Below are 20,158 nucleotides of genomic sequence, written 5' to 3'. Positions count from 1 at the left end.
TTATCCCTTGGTTAATTTGGTTAATTGAAGACAATTGAGGGCCGCTTTGCAGTTCATTAAGCCTCATCAGCGTTGAGAAATGGGGCCCAGAATCCAGAACTTAGTACTCAGAATCCCAGATCCAGTTTCATTTTCATCTATACTTTCCATCTCCGGATCTGTTGTCTTGTCGCCAGAGTAATTAAAATATTTGCACTCAAATGCTTAAGCAATAAATATTTGTCAAGCCATCATCATTAGTTGCGTGGAGAGGGGCAGGGGGTTGCTTCTGACCTCAAAACATGGCACTCCACTTTTATGGGGAGGGGGGCAAAATGGAAATGGAAAATGAAAATCTATGAGAGGCGGCATTTTTAAAGTGCGCCACTTTGGCCTGCATTTTTGATGAGCTTTAATGGCGCCGCCTTAATGCAAGTGAAGCATGCCAGGGGATGGGTGTGCGGATCGGTTTGGGGGGTTGGAACACACCCCGCTTTCCCCCTCACCCCACCACTCTTAGCCCATCGAGAATGCCAATTAATAGTCATTGATGGGAAAAGTTGGACCACGAGTGGAAAGGCAGGGAAACTGAAGTGTGCCATCGCCTTGAAAAGGCTAAAAAGGGGGTGGGAAAAATTGCAGGAAAAATATCCCCCTAGAGTGGGAGTTAAAATTGGAAAACGGGCCGCCATGTGTGATTCCATTCCCTTGACTTTTCGGTGGTTGGCAAGCGGCCCAAAATGGAAAACGAAGCGAAAAGACCCGAGAAATTCGTATCTCAAATGGGGACAAACATCAAATTAGTCTAAAAATGAAAGAGGGTGATTTACAGGGAGGGGAAACATTCAAAGACTGAACTCAAATGGGCATAAAATTTCCTTATTGTCGGACAACAGTCGGAATAAGAAAACTAAGTCCGAAAATGTATGAGCCATATGGCCCAAAAACGAGAGTAGAATTTGAAAAATACGATTTTTTTTTTGGGGGTGAAGAAGGTAAAACGGAAGCTGTCAATAGTTCGATGAATAAACAGGTCTCGGATGGGAAGTTCAAAATTATGTCAAGCCTAATTACGCTTTATTATATAAATATATAATATTAATTTTGTTACTTTCCTTATATTATCTAGAGAATTTTATTGTAAACTCTTAAATTGCATATTTCCAAATGATACTTAACACTAATTAACCTAATCCGTAGTTCTTCTGAGTGCTCGCAAAATCCCCCAGGTTTAAACCTTGCTCTAAGGACCATTTTTATCAGCAATTGAACGCGACGCGAGCTGGAAGAAAAAAGCGCTCAGAAATTGAGAGAACTTATGAAAATGTTTTACAATATCCTTTTCGTGTTATTACAAGTGTACGTCCTTGTCGCCAGCTTTGTCAGAATGTCTGGCAACGCTACTTGTGCACATTTCCTCCCCCGAAACTCCCCCCGAATTTTCCGCCTTCCGCCGCTTCTCCCCCAGATTTTCACCCGCTAAGCGCCTTCTTTGGATAGAACATCTTCACTCCTTTGGGGCGTCGTCAAGTTCGCGCTGCGTTTGAATATGTCATTACTCGTTTGGCCCCCGCATTTCCCCAACAATGTTGACGCGTTGTCGTCTCCATTCGCCCACTTATCCACCCGCTGGCCCAGCACACCACCGCACCACCGCACCACCGCACCACCATGTCACCATCTCACTCCAATCTACCGACGTGTGGGTGGGTGGTGGTGCTGGTTTCCTTTTCTTGGCCCTGACTCCGCTTGGCCCGACTGACGGAAGTGACAGTTGAACATTCATTCATTCATTCATTCGCTCGCCGGCTCATTCATTCAGCCCGTACTCAGCTAAAAATCCACCCAAAAAGCAACCCGCGGAAGGGGAAAAATCAAGCCAGGCACCCGGCGACCGGGAACCATAAAGAAAAAGCAAGGCAGCGGCAAAAAAAGTACAAGAACCTACGAAATTTCTATGGCAATTTGGGCAGCAACGTGAAAAATATTCAGAGATGCTACCGTGATGAGTTTATTGAATAGAATTACTATAATCGCGAGTTCTTAAGCATCTTCTGTGCACAATTAACTGATTGGCTATGATAGGACATTCATTACAATCATTCGTCACTTGTTTAAGCATCGAGAACTCAAAATGTATCATAAAAATGTGTACAGTAAATTAGGGAAATATATAAAAAGTTGTTGTCTGAAGTTTTACCATTTAATTTTTAAATGTATCTATACTTCCATTAAGTGATATCGCAGTTTTCTTAATTTCTTGCTCTATTCACGCTGCCATCTCGAATGGGAAAGAAGTAACCATGTGCGATGTCTTCGTCTCCGACTTTTGGGCGGAAACACAACGCAATGACTGAACGGAAGTTTTTTGGAAGCGCATAAAATTATTATGGAGTCGTCCTGCACGGTCTCCCCTCGCTCCCTTCCTCTACTCGCCGTCTTCAATCCGTATCTGTATCTGAATATATATACGTATATGTATATCTTTTTGCCTTCGAGGACGTGGCGCGTCAATTGAGAATTCGAGTCTAGGACCTTAGCCTCCACTGGCACTTCATAGTCCTGCCGCAGTCAGCTTTTTTTATGGCTCTCCTTTTTCCTTTGTGAATTCACTTTAGTTTGCTGTCCGGGCTATCTCTATCTCTGTCTCTGTCTCCTTTCCTTTCTGCCGTATTATTTTTATGCGCAAATTTAATATTTACATTTAGCCAAGTGGATTTCGGGCTATCGTTGGCTCTGTTCCGGGCATTTTTATCAACTGACAACTTCTGACCGCAGAATGTTCCCGTCCACGCTGATTCTCAGATGTATCTGCAAGATAAACAAGAACAGGGCAAGAAGCAGCCGGAATAAAATGGCATTTAGATAAGCCCGAAAACTTTGGACAAGGCTCAAAGGTGGGGGGCTCTACTTCTACTGCTTCTACATGTGAAATACTTGCGGTCTACAAGATTAAAATTCCGGAGCGATGATAGCGGGATGATGATGATGGTCAAGGAATGGGAGCGGACTTTTGCAAAGATCTTGGGAAAATCCCGTCAGGAATATGCCAAGTCGCTTCGAATTACAATTAAAATAGGCAGAGAAAAGAGTGGTTGAAATTAACTATTTAATGCAGAAAAGTTGCTCAGAACATGGGAAAGACTTTGGAAAAGTTTTAATAGTGTTCGTGGAAAAAAAAGAAGAAAACTACCGGAACTTTGCCTTACAAATTAAGAATTAGCTGGCTTAGTTTTATATACACGAAATGTATCTCAATTTTAAATCTACTAGCAATATAAATAGGAAGGGGTAAAATGGGTACTATACCCGGGCGGCCAATAAATAATTCATACGGTTCAGGACTATGAGTCATTATGCAACCACCCCATCGGTTGCTCTAGTTAAAGTTTCGATTTTATTTTATTTACTGTTTTTTTTTTGGACAACCACCGAAAATAAGGAATCGCAGTCACCCCACCGCACTATGAGTCATCGTCATCTGGCAGGACAAAACAGGACACCCCCGCCAAGGATTAGCAGCTGACTTTCGTCTACGGAGAACAGCTGACGGGTGGGGTGCTTTTATTTCCCCCCTCGACGGGATTCCTCGATATTCCCTTTATTTATTTCCATTTTTTATCCGCGCTGCTGAATTTGTAAAGCATTTCCAAGTACACGAGCGACAAACAGGCAACCACTTAACGCTTGTTGCCACATTCAGCTCCGTTCCAGCTGTCCTGTCTGAAAGTCCCTGGTCCTGAAGTGCGTTCAAAGCCAGGATATCACCCCACAAAGCCCCCTCCCCCCCTGTCAAAAAATACAAAAAAAAAAGTATATGTATAAAAACACAGAGACAATCGCCTGATTCGGCTTTCGTGCCACACACGTTTTGTACTTTTTCATTTCTGTGTATTTATTTGTATTGTATTGCATGTGTTCCGTCTGTGTTTCTGTTTGTGTTTGTGTGTACCTCCGCCCCTGAAAAGGGGGTTTGCACCCACCTTCCCCTCCCTGCCACCCGAAAACCTTAGGCATGCAAGGATATAATCGAGAGCATAGCCAACGGAACCCTCCATGAATCATGTCCGTCGCTTTATCAAACTAAAAAGGGGGTATGAAGAGCATGGCAGGGGCAACAAGGAGGGGGGAGTTGGGGTAGGCAGTACCCCGTTATCTGTGGTTATATTTACGGGTCTGTGGCGTATGCAATGCAGAAAAGAAAGGGTTGCAAGGACCCGACCCCCTAATGCAGGCATCAATTTTTCAATTTGTTTGGCGTCTTTGCATGCCAGTAGAAAATATTGGGAATAACATTGTCGATTGTAATGTGGTTGCGTTTTTCGAATTTAGAGTCGTAAGCAACATAATATGTTGCTAAATTATCAAATGAAATGATTTATTCGATTATTGATTTAATACCGTTTTTATTCTCGATCTTCACTGTTTCCAAAGAACTTTCATTAATAAATAGCTACTGCGGGCAGCCGCCGCCCGTCATTATATTCCAGCAATATATTTTCATTGCAGCAATTACCAAAGATCATAATAGAAAATTAAGTATAAAAGTACTGTCGCCTATGGGGAAATATTCAGTCCCAAAGACCAAAGAAGAAAAAAAATACAATAAGAAGCACACACAACATAGCATCAAAATGTCGATTGTTGACTTTTTATGCGAAATATGCGTGATTCCCTGCAAGTTTTCGGCCAGAATGAAAGTAGTGAGTACGTAGTGAAGGGGACTACGGGTACATAATGTCTAATAAACATTTTGTGCCCTATAAAAGGGCTATGAATGCGGAAGAACGTCGCTGCCAAACACGGCCTGTGCGTGTTTATGGCCAAGATGAAGACGAACAACATTCAACATTAGGGCCAACAGAAAACATTAGCCGCAACAATTAATACGTACAGAGGCAAACAAATGAAGCAGCACAAAAACAAAAAAAAAGAATTGAATTAATAATCTTACTTATGTTTCCCCCCTCTCTTTTCCCCCTCTTTTTGCAGATCTCAAGGCCCTAAGGCAAGGAATAGAAAGGAGGAATACAAGAAGAGTGAGAAAGTGACACTCAAGACCTCAGTTCTCTCGTTAAAGAGGTGTTAAAGGTAAGTCGGAAAAGTAAGGAAATATAATCGTATAAAAAATGATTGCAATTATTATTATTGTTGTTGATTTATTAAAACTTTGAAAAATAAATTTCAAAACATTATATAACATAAATCTTGGCCGAAAATTTGTTATCCATCATCCTATTGGAACTGTAGCGAGTCCCTTTTTATAGACACATACATATGTACACGCTTAAACAACTTTGATATGGACACATGACTGACATTACACAATGGCCATAACAAAACCGAACTGAAGTCGCAACCTCAAAAGACGAGAATAATAAAATAAAGCCAAGAAATACAATGAGCAGAGAGATATACAGATACAAAAAGAATGGCCCACGCCAAGCCCGCAAATAAGGTAGTGTGGCAACCCTGGCCCGTTGTAACCCCCCTGTGTTATGTGCACACACATATCTACGTGTGTACCCCCTTCATTTTGGGCTTGGGCTTGGGCTTGGGTTTGAGTTCGGGTTCGGCGTCCATAATAATTAGTTATAATCGGATTTAGTTAGACGCAAGCGACCGAAGGTGTCGCCAGTTGAAGTTTTCGTTGTTATCGTTGTTCTCATTGTGACTGTTGTTGCACCACCACTTGTGCTCCTTAACTGAACTAGTATATGTGATTTTATATATACAGATAGATAGATATATAGATAGATAGATAGGTAGATATGCCGCCCACACTCCCACTCGTGTAACGGTCGACCACAAGGCAATCAAATGGAAAAGCCAGCGAAAGAAAAACTGACAGCGACGAGTGGGTCGTCGAATCGGTGCAATATATATCTGCAAACGTCCCAGTATCTCCGGATCGTACCTGCATCTATATGTCTGTCTGTATCTATGCACCTTTGCTTTCCGTTCGTGTTCATTATTACTGCTCTTTTCTAACACGTTTGCGTTGTCGGTTGGGAGTAGTGGGGATAGAGGAGATAAAACCTGTATGGGAAAGGTCCCGCTCTTGTTTATTGAATTGATTCGAATTTGTGTGGAGTCTCTCTGTTCGCTTTTTTTGGGACGATTTAAAATGGGTTTTTTTTGTATATTCTTTCGGGCCTGCAACGCGGCTGCAGTGTCATGTGGTGGGGATATAACTCAATTAGCTGCATGGGGAGAAGGAAATGGGGGACACTGACGGCCGGACAAAAGAATAAGCCCGAGATGAGGTAGCCAGCGAAGATTGTTTATTTTTCGAGCTCAGTTCGGGTTCGGGTTCGGGTTCGGTTAGTTTTGGGTTTTTGGGAGACAGGTATCCGTATCCGTACCCGTTCCCGTTCCTGTACCCATACCCGTACCCGAAAAAGTGACAGCTGTCAGGTGAGGGTTTTACGATTTTGTTTCGTACTTTCTTGGTCAGGCAATTGTCGTTGTCGATGATAATTTGAAACGAAAACATTGCCTATGGGAACTGGGCGTGCTGTGGAATTGGTTCATAGCAACGTGGTATGCTGTTTAGTTAGATGTTGCACTTGCAGGTGCGTGACGCTGGTTGCATTTGGCACTTGGGGCCAGCAAATAGCCTCAAGCAACTCGAATTGCTGCAAAGATGTTGTGAAGATATTTGGTATACCATTTGGTTAATGCATAATTACATTTTAAGCCTTAAAAGACACTTAATAAAAGTTAACAGATTATGAACAGAAATGTGACCAGCATTTAGCTTTTCCGAAGAATCTCCCAGTGAATATTAGTGCTTACAATCTGACGCCTATTCAAATACCGTCTGGTCAAGTGCAGCTTTCGAAATCGTTTTTCACTCTTTGCCAATGGTCGTCTCCGGTGGGTTTTTCGTTTATTTTATTTTTTATTTGGGATGCGGATTGGATCGATCTATGTCAAAGTGGCGGCCCACACGAAAACGGCTAGAAATAAAACGAAATGGATGGAAATGAAATGAAAAAATGTCGGTGTGTGGGCGAACTTGGACTTGGAATGGAACTCGAATGGAGCATAAAATATGTTAATAAGGCTTAAAGTTATACAAATCTCTACTGGCTGGTCGCACTGAGTTGGCTGAGTTGGCTGAGTTGGCTGAGATGGCTGCGATGGCTGGCTGGCAGCGTCGATCGCTTGTAATACAAAACCATAAACATGAATTTGAAAAAAATGCTAAACGTAAAGTGGAGAAGCTGCTGCGGTCCGCTGGGGAACCCAAAACCAAACCAAAACCAAAACCAAAACCTAAACCCCAACCAAAACCGAACCCCGACTAAACCCAAGTGGAAGCCAGCTGGCTTGTCATTGTTGCAGTGTCTTTTCTTGGCCTGGCTTAATTTCCTGCTGCTCGACTTCAACTTGTTTTGCTTCTTCGCAGCTTCTCCCCTTTTCAGTCAGCCGAAAAAAAGAAAAAAAATATCGAAATAATATAACCACACACACAAAAGAGCATAAAAACAACAACAACAACAACAACCACGAAATCAGTTAAGTTCAGGTGTTCAATTTACTGATTGAAATTCTGCTTCGATGTGGCCAAGCAACTTTCATTCGCTCTGCTCCATTCCCCAAGCACATCTCCTTTATATACATTTATATATATATATATATTTATATATACTAGTACCATAGCATACCCATACATCTCTATCTTATGATTTTATTTAGAGTTTCGGCTGCTGCGAGTTCGATTCATAATTTTATGCCTGGCCATGTCAGGAATTATGTTAGAATTATGCTAATGAGAGTCCGATCGAGCCGAGATGCTTTAATTATACACGGCTAACAAGTTTTTCACCCCCTTTGCCAGATCTTCAAACCGCGGAGCCTGAAGAATTGATGAATAACTTAACTCGTTCTACTGGGTGAGCTGCAGTTGGTTATTATATTAAGGCAAGACGGAGTCTCGGGTTGATTCGATTAGTGTTATGAAATCTGAGATGGCTTTAAGTTTCGCTTCGGGCCCATTGATCTAAGGGAGTTATGGCTCTAGACATTGTTTAGGCAACCCATTTTGATCAATAGATTGATCAAACATATGTAGCTATTTTATCCGCTGTAAGAATGATTTAACAAATTTTGAATCCGATTTGTGTCCTTCACAACTTCTTTATTTGGCTAATGTAGTGCTGAAAATGTATCTAAAAGTGCTTAACACATACCCATCCAATCTGAGAACGGCCCTGGTTTATCATTTGCTTCAAAGACTTTTAACTTTGTCCCAACGATTCGTTTTCCCTCTTGAGATAATTATCAGAGGCACTTTTTGTAAGGATGAGCGATGACCTTTTCAGCTTGCGTTTACTGTTCCGTTAACTTGTGCTGACTTGGGCCAAAAACTTTTGGTGTGTGGCCCATTAATAGGCGATTTAAGTTTATTTTTCTGCCAGTTTGTGCCTTTTTATTGGCACTGGAATTGGGCCCACAACTCGCACATTCTGATGGCCCAGTTTGGCCCCAGGACACACATTTGTCTGGTAATCAGAGATGGCAGAGATGGCAGCAGGAAAGTAAAAGAGAGGGTTCTCGCAATCCGGAGCAGTCATCATCCTTTGACTTTGACTCCATCCTGGCCTTCTCCGTTTGCCACTTAGCAGTTAGCCTTTTAGTTGATTTGTTCGAGCAAACAAATTGTCAACAGAGGGGGGCGGAGTGAAAGGGCGGAGGCCCGCACAGACATACGCACAAATTGATTTTAATTGTTAAGCATTCCCTTTTTTAATTGTCCTAATCTCTGCCGAACCCCAGGACCTCGACCAATATCCTTTATGCCTTTTCCGGTTATCCCCGATTGCCCGATTCCCCTATTCCCCGATACTCCGATTCCTGTCCCGTTTACCCTTCCGCTTGTTGCCTTTTCCATTTTGTCAGCAAAAGTCCTTTAAGTAGCCTTCCTTTTGGCCGAGCTTTTTTCCTCCTTTTCATTTTCATTTTTTGGTGAAGGGTTAACCGGTCCCTAAGGGCACTGGCTGTCATGTGTGTGTGTGTGCGTGTGCGAAAGAGAAGGATATTGTAGGTGCGACAGAGACGGATGGAGGCGTCCTCAAGTACAGTCGACACTTTAACTGACAGTTAAAGTTGAGTTTTCGGTTTGTTTTGTGCAACTTCGAGGCAGCTGGGACAGCTTACTCAGGCCAACAGAAATCCAAAGGATGTGTGCCACAGATTCACTTACTTTGCAACGCATTACATTGCATTTCAGCCAGCTTTCTTCGGCACTGAAGAAATGTATGCCTGATTTGTTGGCATTTTTTTCGTGTAGATTCTATATACTATTGATCTAAAAAAATATTTGTTATGCTTAATTTTACTATGGGATCGAAATTAACAAAAACTGATTGTCGCTCCATTGTTGAAGACAATCTGGCACTTAACCCTCTTCTAGCCCTCACTCAGACTTTCTTGTTCGCTCTTAACCCCATGCTGCCAATCACTGGCAAGCAGAAAACTCCGATGGCAAGAAAAACATTTCCGCTGCGAACGCTTTCCGCTCCAGTTTTCAATTTTCGCAGCTCCGGCAAAACACAGAGATACAGTAATTATTTTCAGGCGACGCTTATCACACATAAATCTCGACTCCCCGGCGGCCCTCCGATCTGCTGTCCAATCCAATGCAATACAATCCAATCGATACCGATACTGCGGACTATATGGGTAGATGGTTGCCTGTTTTGTCAGTCAGTCGGCAGTCGGCAGTTGGTCGTCGGACGTTGGACGTTGGATGTTGGATGTTGGAAGTTGCCAGTTTTGCCAGTTGGCAGTTGGCAGCAACTTCCCCGGCCATCGGGCTTCCTTTCTGCAGCTGCCTTTCGAACCCCACTCCCCGCCCCCTTTCCAGTCGCCCCCTGGCCGCCACTGACCACAAGATGCAGCTGCACTTATCCAACATCCAACAGCATCCTTTAATGCCACAGCCCAAGCATCTGTTGTGATATTTATAGTTGCAAGTTGCAACTGGAATCGGGGGAACAGGTGCTAAGACGACGCCCGAGATCGAGTTGTCCGCCCAGAGCGAGAAAAGAAGGGTTACTTTTTGTGCAAAATAAAAAACATTTTATAAACATCAATTAGCCAAAAAATACTGTAATGTAATGTAAGACCGGCGAAAAAGCAAATAATTAATAAATAATGAATATTGTATTACCGCTTTGCCTCTTTTTTATTGCAAGCAATAAATCCAAATTTAAATAAAAAAATAAGCCCTATATTTTACACATTTTCCGTGAACCATTTCCACATTCCTGGCGGCGCTAATTATTTTTTTTTCGCCCCTCCTAGGCACTGTAGAAAACGTAAACCAGTTTTCACGATCGCATTATTATCGCCAGTTCGCTTCGGTTATTAGATGCAAGCTGCAGCGGATGTGCGGCTTCCTTCGAGACTTTTGTCATTTACGGTTTATCTATCCCCCTTGCGATACTTGACTCTCCTCCTCCTCCTCCCCCCCACCCATTTTCCCATACCCCCCGAACCACAACGACGGCTGCTCCTCCTAAGCACGTCGAAGTGGCTCTCATAAATCAATAAAGAAAGGCCCACCTGGTACAAATAACTTTGAAAAATTTATATTGAACACTCGCCTTGCTTCTTCCTCTTGCGAAAGTTTTTCGGCAGGTGGGTGGCGGCAGGGAGTGCACAACCCGGAAGGGGGGGTGGAGGACACCAGGGCTCCCCACTTGAGCCACTTTAGTTCCGTGGCGAAAGAGAGATGCCCGGGGCTCGGTGCCCAGGCATTTTCCAACCAGATGGCAGCTGCTACTGTTAAGTCTCGGACTTGGCCAATGAGTGGAGTGATTTGTATTGTTGGCCAGCCACTGCCTTCTGCACCCCTGCACCCCTGCACCACTGCACCACCCACACGATTGCCGTTGGAGATTGGGAGCAGTTTTCTTGTATGACATGCCCTGGATATTGAGACAGTGACAGCAACATGAAGAAAGCAAATTAAAAAAGCCAAATAGTGAAAGAACTTTCAAGGAAAACCCAAAAGGTCAGGAAACTTTGGAAAGGCTTTAAAATGGAATGTAATGATCGAAACCAGTTAGATTTAATGTCTTAATAAGAAAACAGTGCAGGAACAAAGTTTAACAATTCAAAATATGCTAATATATTCATATAATTATTATTATCGTAGCCAACTAGTCATCCTGCATCGAATTCTAGACCAAGATCCGGTTTTGCCGTAAATTCCTCCTAGGCAATAAAGTCAATTTCTTCGATCCAATACGCAGGCTATCAACACTTTCAAAAAATAACAGACGAAATCTGAAAACAGATGAAACCGAATCTTTATCGCCCATAAAAGGCAGGGTCCCCAAGAAAATAAAACTTCCCGTGAGCGTGTCTAAAATCGGTTTTAATTGGCCATGGCAAACGCAGTATTATCATCTTCAGCTGGAAGTTGGTGATGATCTGGTGATGATTTCCATCGAGTGGAGTTTCTCCCACAGCGTCCAGCCGGTGGATTTGGAATTTGTATTTCTGGTTTTTTGCTTTTCGGATACAACTCTAATTTTGAGTAATTTTCAGGCCCCGCCTCTCGGATTTCTAACCCTTCCGTTTTGTCTCTCTTCATTTTTTTTCTCCAACGGAAGCCCGCTAATCTTTTGCCTCCGTTTGCATCTTTTTTGGGTTATTTCTTTTTTTATGGATTTCTCCTCTTCTATTATTTCATTTTCTGTTATAATTTCGTTTAATTCGAGGCGCCAATTTCCGTATAAATGCAATGAAAACAAATAATAGCGACGAAATACAAGAAAACGAAATTAGACAGGCGGAAGAAGCAGTCCAAAAGAGTAGAAGACCGAAAAAACCCGAAAAACCCAGAAGACCCAGAAGTCCCAGACCCCAAAAACCAAGACAATATACAGAAATAGTAAAATAGTTGTAGAGCAGTCCAGCAAGTGGGGAAAATGCGTGAGAAAATGCCAAGGTAGCCGGGCACCTGTACGTCGAACTGGAAAAGTGGGAAAGTGCTGGGAAACGGAGGTGGAAAAGAGCGGAAAGGGAGAGTTTAGTACTTAGAGTTGAGACCGTGCTTCATATATTGTAGCTGCAATTTATTAGGCAAATCTCCTTAAACGCAACTCGAGCTGAAAGTGGAGATTGAAACTTGTTGGCTGGAATTAAGTGGTTAGCAGCAGGAATTTGGCCTGACTGATTTCTACAAGTCTACTTTCGGAGTGGAATGAAAAGAAATCAATTGCCATTCAAATTGAAATCTGTACACTTAATTTTCCCAGGTAAATTAAGCATTCCATTAGCATTATTTTGATTGCCTTACAAAAAAACTCTTTTTTTTCTGTGTAATCGTGTTTACTTAACTATTTATGTGATTGTACTTTTGTGTTGCTCCAATTTTATTGTTTGCTTTTAATTTAATTCCTGTGCTCGACACATTTTGCCCGGTACTTTGTGGAATATTTTTGCAAGATTTTTGCACATTTGGCCCGTTTATGTGGCCCTTTGTCGTAAACTGTGGTATTGCCCCGCGGCTTAAGCCTTTTCTGTGATGGTCGACCGTGCGCTTCCCTGCACCACCCAACCTCCTGCGTTGACTAATTTGAATGTAATTCGTTTTCGGGGCTCACGTACGGCTGTCTGCACTTGGAGAACATGAATAAAACCGAATAAAATGCGAATGAATATAAAAATGGGTACTACGGGTACATGAATAAAAAAAAAAACCCCTAAAAAAAAAAAACACGCGCGCCAACAGCGAACAATAAACGAACAATAATAAGTAATAAGACCCTGAGGCAATTGTGGCCCCCCTTCCCCTCAAAAAAAATTTGTTCAACAAAACGCGAAACGCGATAAAAAACAAACCAGAAAACGCAACAAAGCAAAACAAAGCGCATAAAAAGCACAGCAAATAAACAAATAGATACATGTGTGAACAAGAAGAAAGACAATTTTGTTCGGGGCTCCATTATATTTATATTGGCGCCTGCTCAAGGCTTGCGCCCCCCAGCCCCCAGCCCCCACCAAAATCCAATCCGGTTTCCCCCGGCCATTGTTGCACAAAAATCGCAGCTAATTGAAGGACTTTTGTCATTGGAGGTGTGTTCCGTATTGCCAAACATTGTAGGAAGTATCTCTTCATGTGTGTGAACTCAAGACAAGACGACGACTGGCACAGAATAAAGAAACATCGATGATAATCATCCATTAAAGGCCAATACACATGGGTTCTAATTCAACATATAGTGATTCAAGTGCTGCTTTCCACATCTTTCAGCACCATGTTGCACACGATGCAGCTGCTCCTGCTGGCCACCATTGTGGCCATGGTCAGTAGCTCGCCGTACACGAGCTACCAGAACCAGCGGTTCGCCATGGAGCCGCAGGATCAGACGGCTGTCGTTGGGGCCAGGGTCACGCTGCCCTGCCGGGTGATCAACAAACAGGGCACACTCCAGTGGACAAAGGATGACTTTGGACTGGGCACGTCCCGGGATCTGAGTGGATTCGAGCGGTACGCGATGGTGGGCAGTGACGAGGAGGGCGACTACTCCCTGGACATTTACCCAGTGATGCTGGACGACGATGCTCGCTACCAGTGCCAAGTGAGTCCAGGACCCGAGGGCCAGCCAGCCATTAGGTCCACATTCGCCGGATTGACGGTGCTCGTGCCGCCCGAGGCGCCCAAAATCACCCAGGGCGAGGTCATCTATGCCACCGAGGATCGCAAGGTGGAGATCGAATGCGTTTCGGTTGGCGGAAAGCCGGCTGCTGAGGTAAGTGTCTTTAATTGGTTAGCCCAACTTTTTTTCTTATAAAGGTGCCAAAGAATATGCACTGTAAAGAATGAAATAGGCCGACTATATGAGAACTCCTGCGAAGCAATGACACTGTACGACAATCCTCGTTTTTCCTCCTTTTCTTACTGCCCGCAGATTACCTGGATTGATGGCCTGGGCACTGTCCTTACGGATAACATTGAGTACACGGTGATACCGCTGCCTGATCAGCGACGCTTTACGGCCAAGTCCGTCCTCCGACTGACCCCCAAAAAGGAGCACCACAACACGAACTTCAGCTGCCAGGCGCAGAACACGGCGGACCGCACCTATCGCTCGGCGAAAATACGTGTCGAGGTGAGTAGTAGTCCCTCGGCCAAAAAAGCCAGGAGCTGACCCCCCGATGGTCGTTCTGTTGACAGGTCACTGCAGGTTTTGCATGAGCATCTACACTGGGACGAGCTTTAGGCTAAGAAACAAGCTTACATGCAATTAGAAATGGGAATTTCTTTAGGAAGCAGCTCGGTGGGGATGCCTGATCTTAAATCCATAGATTAATTGTGTTGATTAATTGTGTGAATAGAGATACTGAGGGGAATAGATTTTTTAGATCTTGATAGATTTTTCGCCACTGAGTTGCAAACAAATTTTTTCGAGTGCATCCTGCTGCCGCAGACTGAGGTTACCTTATCTATAGTATGAACGGGACAGAAGGGAGGGCGGCTGCTATCTATTTTACGTGATGCGATGCGCTGCGGAAGTCCCCTTCTTTCCCGAGGACAGCTGCAAGCCGGGGGGATAGTATTTTTTGAATGGGCTTTTGTGCCGGACATGGCTCGACACTGACGGGCTAATTCATGCCCGGACATAAAGGCAAGGCGCCCATCATGGGCCTCCTCCCTCGAACCCCTCGAACCCCTCCAACCCCTCATTCCGCTAGGGGTGTGAAAGTGAGGAGCCAACAAAGACCTGACCTCAGCCCACTTGTCAATGGCCTGGTTTTCGGCAAAGGTGGGGGGCTGAAATCGAGGGAGTCACATGTCCATGGCGCTGACAAATCCCTGACGAAGATGCCTGGCCAAGGAGTGCGCCGGGATGGCCAGTTGATTGGGCTGATTGAGGGCCAGCTTGAAGCGTACGCATGGGAATCCCTTGGTCACCAAGGACATTGCACATTAATTGGCAGCACAAGAGGGCCTTTAAATGTGAAACAATTGTGCCAATAAAATATTTATACATATGTGACAATTGAAACAGTTTGCACTCGATTTAATCGAAATTTGTTTGCAAAAAGCAGTGTCAAGAGCTTTTTATTTTCTCTCTTCCAGGTGAAATATGCCCCCAAGGTGAAGGTGAACGTGATGGGCTCGCTGCCCGGCGGTGCTGGTGGTTCGGTTGGTGGTGCAGGCGGCAGTGCACATGTGAGCACCGGTTCCCGGATTGTGGAGCACTCGCAGGTGCGCCTGGAGTGCCGGGCAGATGCGAATCCCAGCGATGTCCGGTACCGCTGGTTCATCAACGACGAACCGATCATCGGCGGCCAGAAGACAGAGATGGTAAGTGGCGCTCCTCCTTCTCATTTTGTTTGCTCTGCGCTTTTGCAAAGCCTCTCCTGAGATTTGTACTCGGAAAAACAGGTCCACATTCCACTTGGCAGGCTGGCGCATAATTAGAGCAACTATTGCGATTAAAATGCTGCCCCTGCTGTTGTATAATGTTGGCAATTATTGAAACCAGTTAGATCGCCACCGGAAAGGCCTAACGTTCCCACAATTAATCGCAACTGGAACTCATGGATCTCTCTCCCTCTCTCTCTCACTCTTCCCGTTTTCCCGTCGTTTCAGGTGATACGCAATGTGACTCGCAAGTTCCACGACGCGATTGTCAAGTGCGAGGTACAGAATTCCGTGGGCAAGAGCGAGGACAGCGAAACCCTCGACATAAGTTGTAAGTTGTCAAAGTTATTTGGCTAAATACTAATTTAATATCAAACAATCTATATAAGTAGAGTAAAATCATTTAAACTGTAAAACACAATCTATAGCACACAAATGCCTGCGACTGGCATTTTACTCTTGAATCGTTATTAATATCCGAAAATGGAAAGTAAAATACAACATATGTACGTGTGTGTATATTTATACACCGAACGTAAATTGTTGACATTTGTGAATTTCCATAAGTCAACAGTGTAGCTTTGGGCAGCACACTTTTGCCAAAATCAATTTAAAATGACCATTTAATCGTTTTTCTTGCAAAACTCCAAACACGTATAATAAATATTTAAGATATGCATGTATGTATGCATTAAAATAAGCCAATTTAATACATTATTTAATCATTCAAATTGCAGATGCTCCCAGTTTCCGGCAGCGACCACAATCAATGGAGGCGGACGTGGGCAGTGTGGTGTCCCTAACCTGCGAGGTGGACAGCAATCCGCAGCCGGAGATCGTCTGGATACAGCATCCCAGCGACCGGGTGGTGGGCACCAGCACGAATCTCACGTTCAGTGTCAGCAATGAGACGGCTGGCAGGTATTACTGCAAGGCCAATGTACCCGGATACGCCGAGATTTCGGCAGATGCCTATGTCTATCTGAAGGGCTCGCCGGCGATCGGATCGCAGAGGACACAGTACGGACTGGTGGGGGATACGGCGCGGATCGAGTGCTTTGCCAGCAGTGTTCCTCGTGCCCGCCACGTCTCGTGGACATTCAATGGCCAGGAGATTAGCTCGGAATCGGGACACGACTATTCGATACTGGTGGATGCCGTTCCGGGCGGCGTTAAGAGCACGCTCATCATTAGGGACAGCCAGGCCTACCACTACGGAAAGTACAACTGCACGGTGGTCAACGACTATGGCAACGACGTGGCCGAGATTCAGCTGCAAGCCAAGAGTGAGTATCCCGTACAAAATGTATATAATAAGTGTTGCCCAAATAATTCCTACTCTAGTGATCATTGTAATGTAAAGATTCTCATGCCGTCATACTTAAAGGAAATTGTGTTCACTTCTCTGGTGTTTTCTTTCGCAGAGAGCGTTTCCCTGCTGATGACAATTGTGGGCGGCATTTCGGTGGTGGCCTTCCTGCTGGTGCTGACCATTCTGGTGGTGGTCTACATCAAGTGTAAGAAGCGCACCAAGCTGCCGCCAGCGGACGTGATAAGCGAGCACCAGATCACGAAGAACGGCGGCGTTAGCTGCAAACTGGAGCCAGGCGACCGGACCTCGAACTACAGCGATCTGAAGGTGGACATTTCGGGCGGCTATGTGCCCTACGGTGACTACAGTACGCACTACAGTCCGCCCCCCCAATACCTGACAACCTGTTCGACGAAATCCAATGGCAGCTCGACCATTCTGCAGAACAACCACCAGAATCAATTGCAACTGCAACAGCAGCAGCAGCAGCAACATAGCCACCACCAGCACCACCCACAGACCACCACCCTGCCAATGACCTTCCTGACCAACAGCAGCGGTGGCAGCCTGACCGGCAGTATTATTGGATCCCGTGAAATCCGTCAAGACAACGGGCTGCCCAGTCTGCAGTCGACCACCGCCTCGGTGGTTAGCTCATCGCCAAATGGCAGCTGCAGCAATCAGAGCACCACCGCCGCCGCCACCACCACCACCACCCACGTGGTGGTGCCCAGTTCGATGGCCCTGAGTGTGGATCCCCGCTACAGCGCCATTTACGGCAATCCGTATCTGCGGTCATCCAACTCGTCGCTGCTGCCGCCACCCACTGCCGTTTAGGGTGGACCAGCATCGAACACCACCACCACCACCAACATCACCATCACCACTGCCGACAACAACGATGACACCCACTGAGCCACGCTAAGACTGATCTCACAAGGAACCGAGGCCCCGGCGGCTGCTTTTTGGGTAGGGGGCTATCACTGTTGGTGGTGCGTTTTTTTTCAGCTACCAAAAATTCGAATTGCTTAGGTTTAGGCACTTAGCTCACATACATCCGATTATATAGACATAATCGTAAGCTGATCTTTAGCATCATCATTTCTAAAGTCCTTAGGTCTAGGTACTTCATCTTTTCCCGTTTTTTTTTTTTTTTTTCTTTGTTTTTTGTCGTTTTTGTGTTCTTAGCTTAAGGATCTTACAGTAGGCTAATCCACCCAGTTTGATCTAGAGAGAGACTAAGCTTCAAAGAATGAGTGTTAAGCATTTACAAAACGAAAACAAAAAACAAAAATCTTAGGAAGATTAGAAAGTTTTACTGCTTGTTGAGAAAACGCCTTAATGTAATAGTTAACTGATTGGGGATTTAACCTCCAGTTAAAACAGAAAAAAAATAAAAAATTGGTTTTCTTGGGGGCGGGGATATGCGAGAGTGGTTTTGAACACAGTTTCTCAGACTTCATACAATGTTGCAAATATTATTTTCCTTTCAAATATTACTTCCCTTTAACCTAATGTATTATTCTGTATTCTGTATTATTTTTCAAATATTCGATCAACATTTTTTGTACGTTTTTGAACTATCTTTATATCGCGTACCTCTCCCTAAGGTTTTAAAATCCCAAGAATACTCCTTCGTCGAAAACAGCTGCCCCTATATAATCCGCAAAAAATATAGAAAAGTAAAACGAAAGAATTCAATTTTATGTATACACAGATATAGTATATGCTAAATGTTAATGAAATATATACAACCACGAAGACATTCAGTTGAATGGATAGCGAGTAAGCAAACGAAATGCCAAAGTACCTGATAGTATTTAAGTAGGGGGTGGGAAGGCCTTGGATCGGTACCGCCTGCCCCGCCCCCCCAATCAACTTCTTCTGAATTATGTAGCATTATCATCTTTTCTCGCCGAAACTCTAAGCTATGACTTGGGATTCGATAGTGCGTTTTATGGTTAAATAAATATAGAAGCTAGATCTTGACAGTCGCCTTAACTTATGACACGCCCATACATCTCAAATCGCCCATGCAAATGTAGAAAACAAAACAAAAGAAAACAAAACAAAAATGAGAGCGTAAACGTATTCAATTCGTCAGTTCAATTGTGCTAAGTGTACTTCTAAGTGTATAACGGTCTAATTATCCTAGTTGTAGCCTAACTAATCATAGACACGCATATTTAAAGTATAGATATAGACCTAGCCCTAAATATATACATACATCCATGCATTTTTTTTCATAGGCCTAAGCATTATATTTTGATAAGCAAGCGTATTTCGTCTAAGGATCCCCAAGAAAAGTAAACATTACTATTTCATTTTGCTATATTTATTAGCTGTGGGTATTTGATTAGTGTCGCCAATTAAACGCGAAACGAACAAATGTTTTTTGTTTACAAAATGCAAATGATAAACGCAAATAAGCAGCATGAAACACACACACACACAAAGTTAAACACGAAAACAAAAACAAAAAAACTGAATAAAAATTTATTGAAAAAAAAAAAAAACAGAAAGAAAGCCGAGGAAAGCGAATTGAGAGTTGGACATCAAAGACGAAAGACAAATATACCGTAGGGGGGCAAAAAACATTTTTAATTTGACCAGGTCGGAAGGACCGGACCAACTGTCAGCTAGCTGCAAAAAGCCAAAAATCAAACAAACAAAAGTGAAATGAAAATGTTCCACCACTGGCACCACTGGCACCACTTGCACCACCACCGCCGCCAGTCATGTGTGTTAATTTATGGCAAGTCGCCTCGCCGTTCGGAGTTACTACACTGTGGAAAGCGGTGGGTATATTTTCCTATTTAAGAATGATACGCAGCTGCAGTGTAAGCAAATGGTAAAATAAAACATGTTTAAATAAAAGTAAACGTCTTTAACTCATATTTTATCGAAAAACCAACTATTTACTGAACTTACAAATATCTTGATCAAAATTTCTTTGAGTTTTTAACTCAACTTTAATTGGGAAACATAAAAAAAATTTTAACTGAACTTACAGATATCTTAATCTAAATTTCTTTTGTGTTTTTATGTTATTGATCTCGTTTTACTTTCTACATTTCAGGCAAAATAGTGCACATAATCTGGGTAAGTACTAAAACAAACGTTTACTCGTACAATATATCGTTCGCGTCCTGTGGCCACTGTTGTTTTCGCTCAGTGTGGTTGACCAGAGTTGTGAAGTTGACAATGCAAACAAACGGCTCGCTAAGCTCGACTAAAAATGCTTAATGAGAGTGCGTAAGGGTGGCCCAACCGGTGAACCACCCACCAGTCCATCCGCTGGCTCCTGACCCCTTCCTCTGAGCCTTACCCCCCTCCCTTCTGGCCGCTATTTGCAGGACCCCTTTTCGCCGCCCCTTGAGGCAAGTGTTGGCCGCAAGAAATTCTGCGGCTATGGGCAACAAAGTCGCGCACGACGCCCATTAAACTAAATTAGTTGCCCTTTGTCACCGAAC

The 20,158-nt window shown here is 43.8% G+C and overlaps 1 protein-coding gene across 2 annotated transcripts in view; it reads left to right on the top strand.

The window, feature by feature from the left end:
• Positions 1–19,475, top strand: part of LOC6550325 (irregular chiasm C-roughest protein) — a 131,192-nt gene extending 111,717 nt beyond the window's left edge. For both annotated transcript variants that reach the window (XM_026982491.1, XM_001976737.3), the window contains 7 exons: positions 4,972–5,070; positions 13,256–13,754; positions 13,914–14,114; positions 15,086–15,313; positions 15,602–15,704; positions 16,111–16,659; positions 16,798–19,475. In XM_026982491.1, the coding sequence (XP_026838292.1) occupies positions 13,260–13,754; positions 13,914–14,114; positions 15,086–15,313; positions 15,602–15,704; positions 16,111–16,659; positions 16,798–17,522 (2,301 nt within the window). In that variant the 5' untranslated portion in view covers positions 4,972–5,070; positions 13,256–13,259 and the 3' untranslated portion in view covers positions 17,523–19,475. The remainder of the gene's footprint in view (positions 1–4,971; positions 5,071–13,255; positions 13,755–13,913; positions 14,115–15,085; positions 15,314–15,601; positions 15,705–16,110; positions 16,660–16,797) is intronic.
• The last annotated feature ends 683 nt before the right edge of the window (positions 19,476–20,158 follow it).

The sequence above is a fragment of the Drosophila erecta genome, unplaced genomic scaffold (assembly GCF_003286155.1).
Source record: "Drosophila erecta strain 14021-0224.00,06,07 unplaced genomic scaffold, DereRS2 tig00000126-arrow-pilon, whole genome shotgun sequence".
Classification (NCBI taxonomy): Eukaryota; Metazoa; Arthropoda; class Insecta; order Diptera; family Drosophilidae; genus Drosophila; species Drosophila erecta.
The sequence above is the reverse complement of the archived record's forward strand: the minus strand, read 5'-3'. Positions and strand labels throughout refer to the sequence as shown.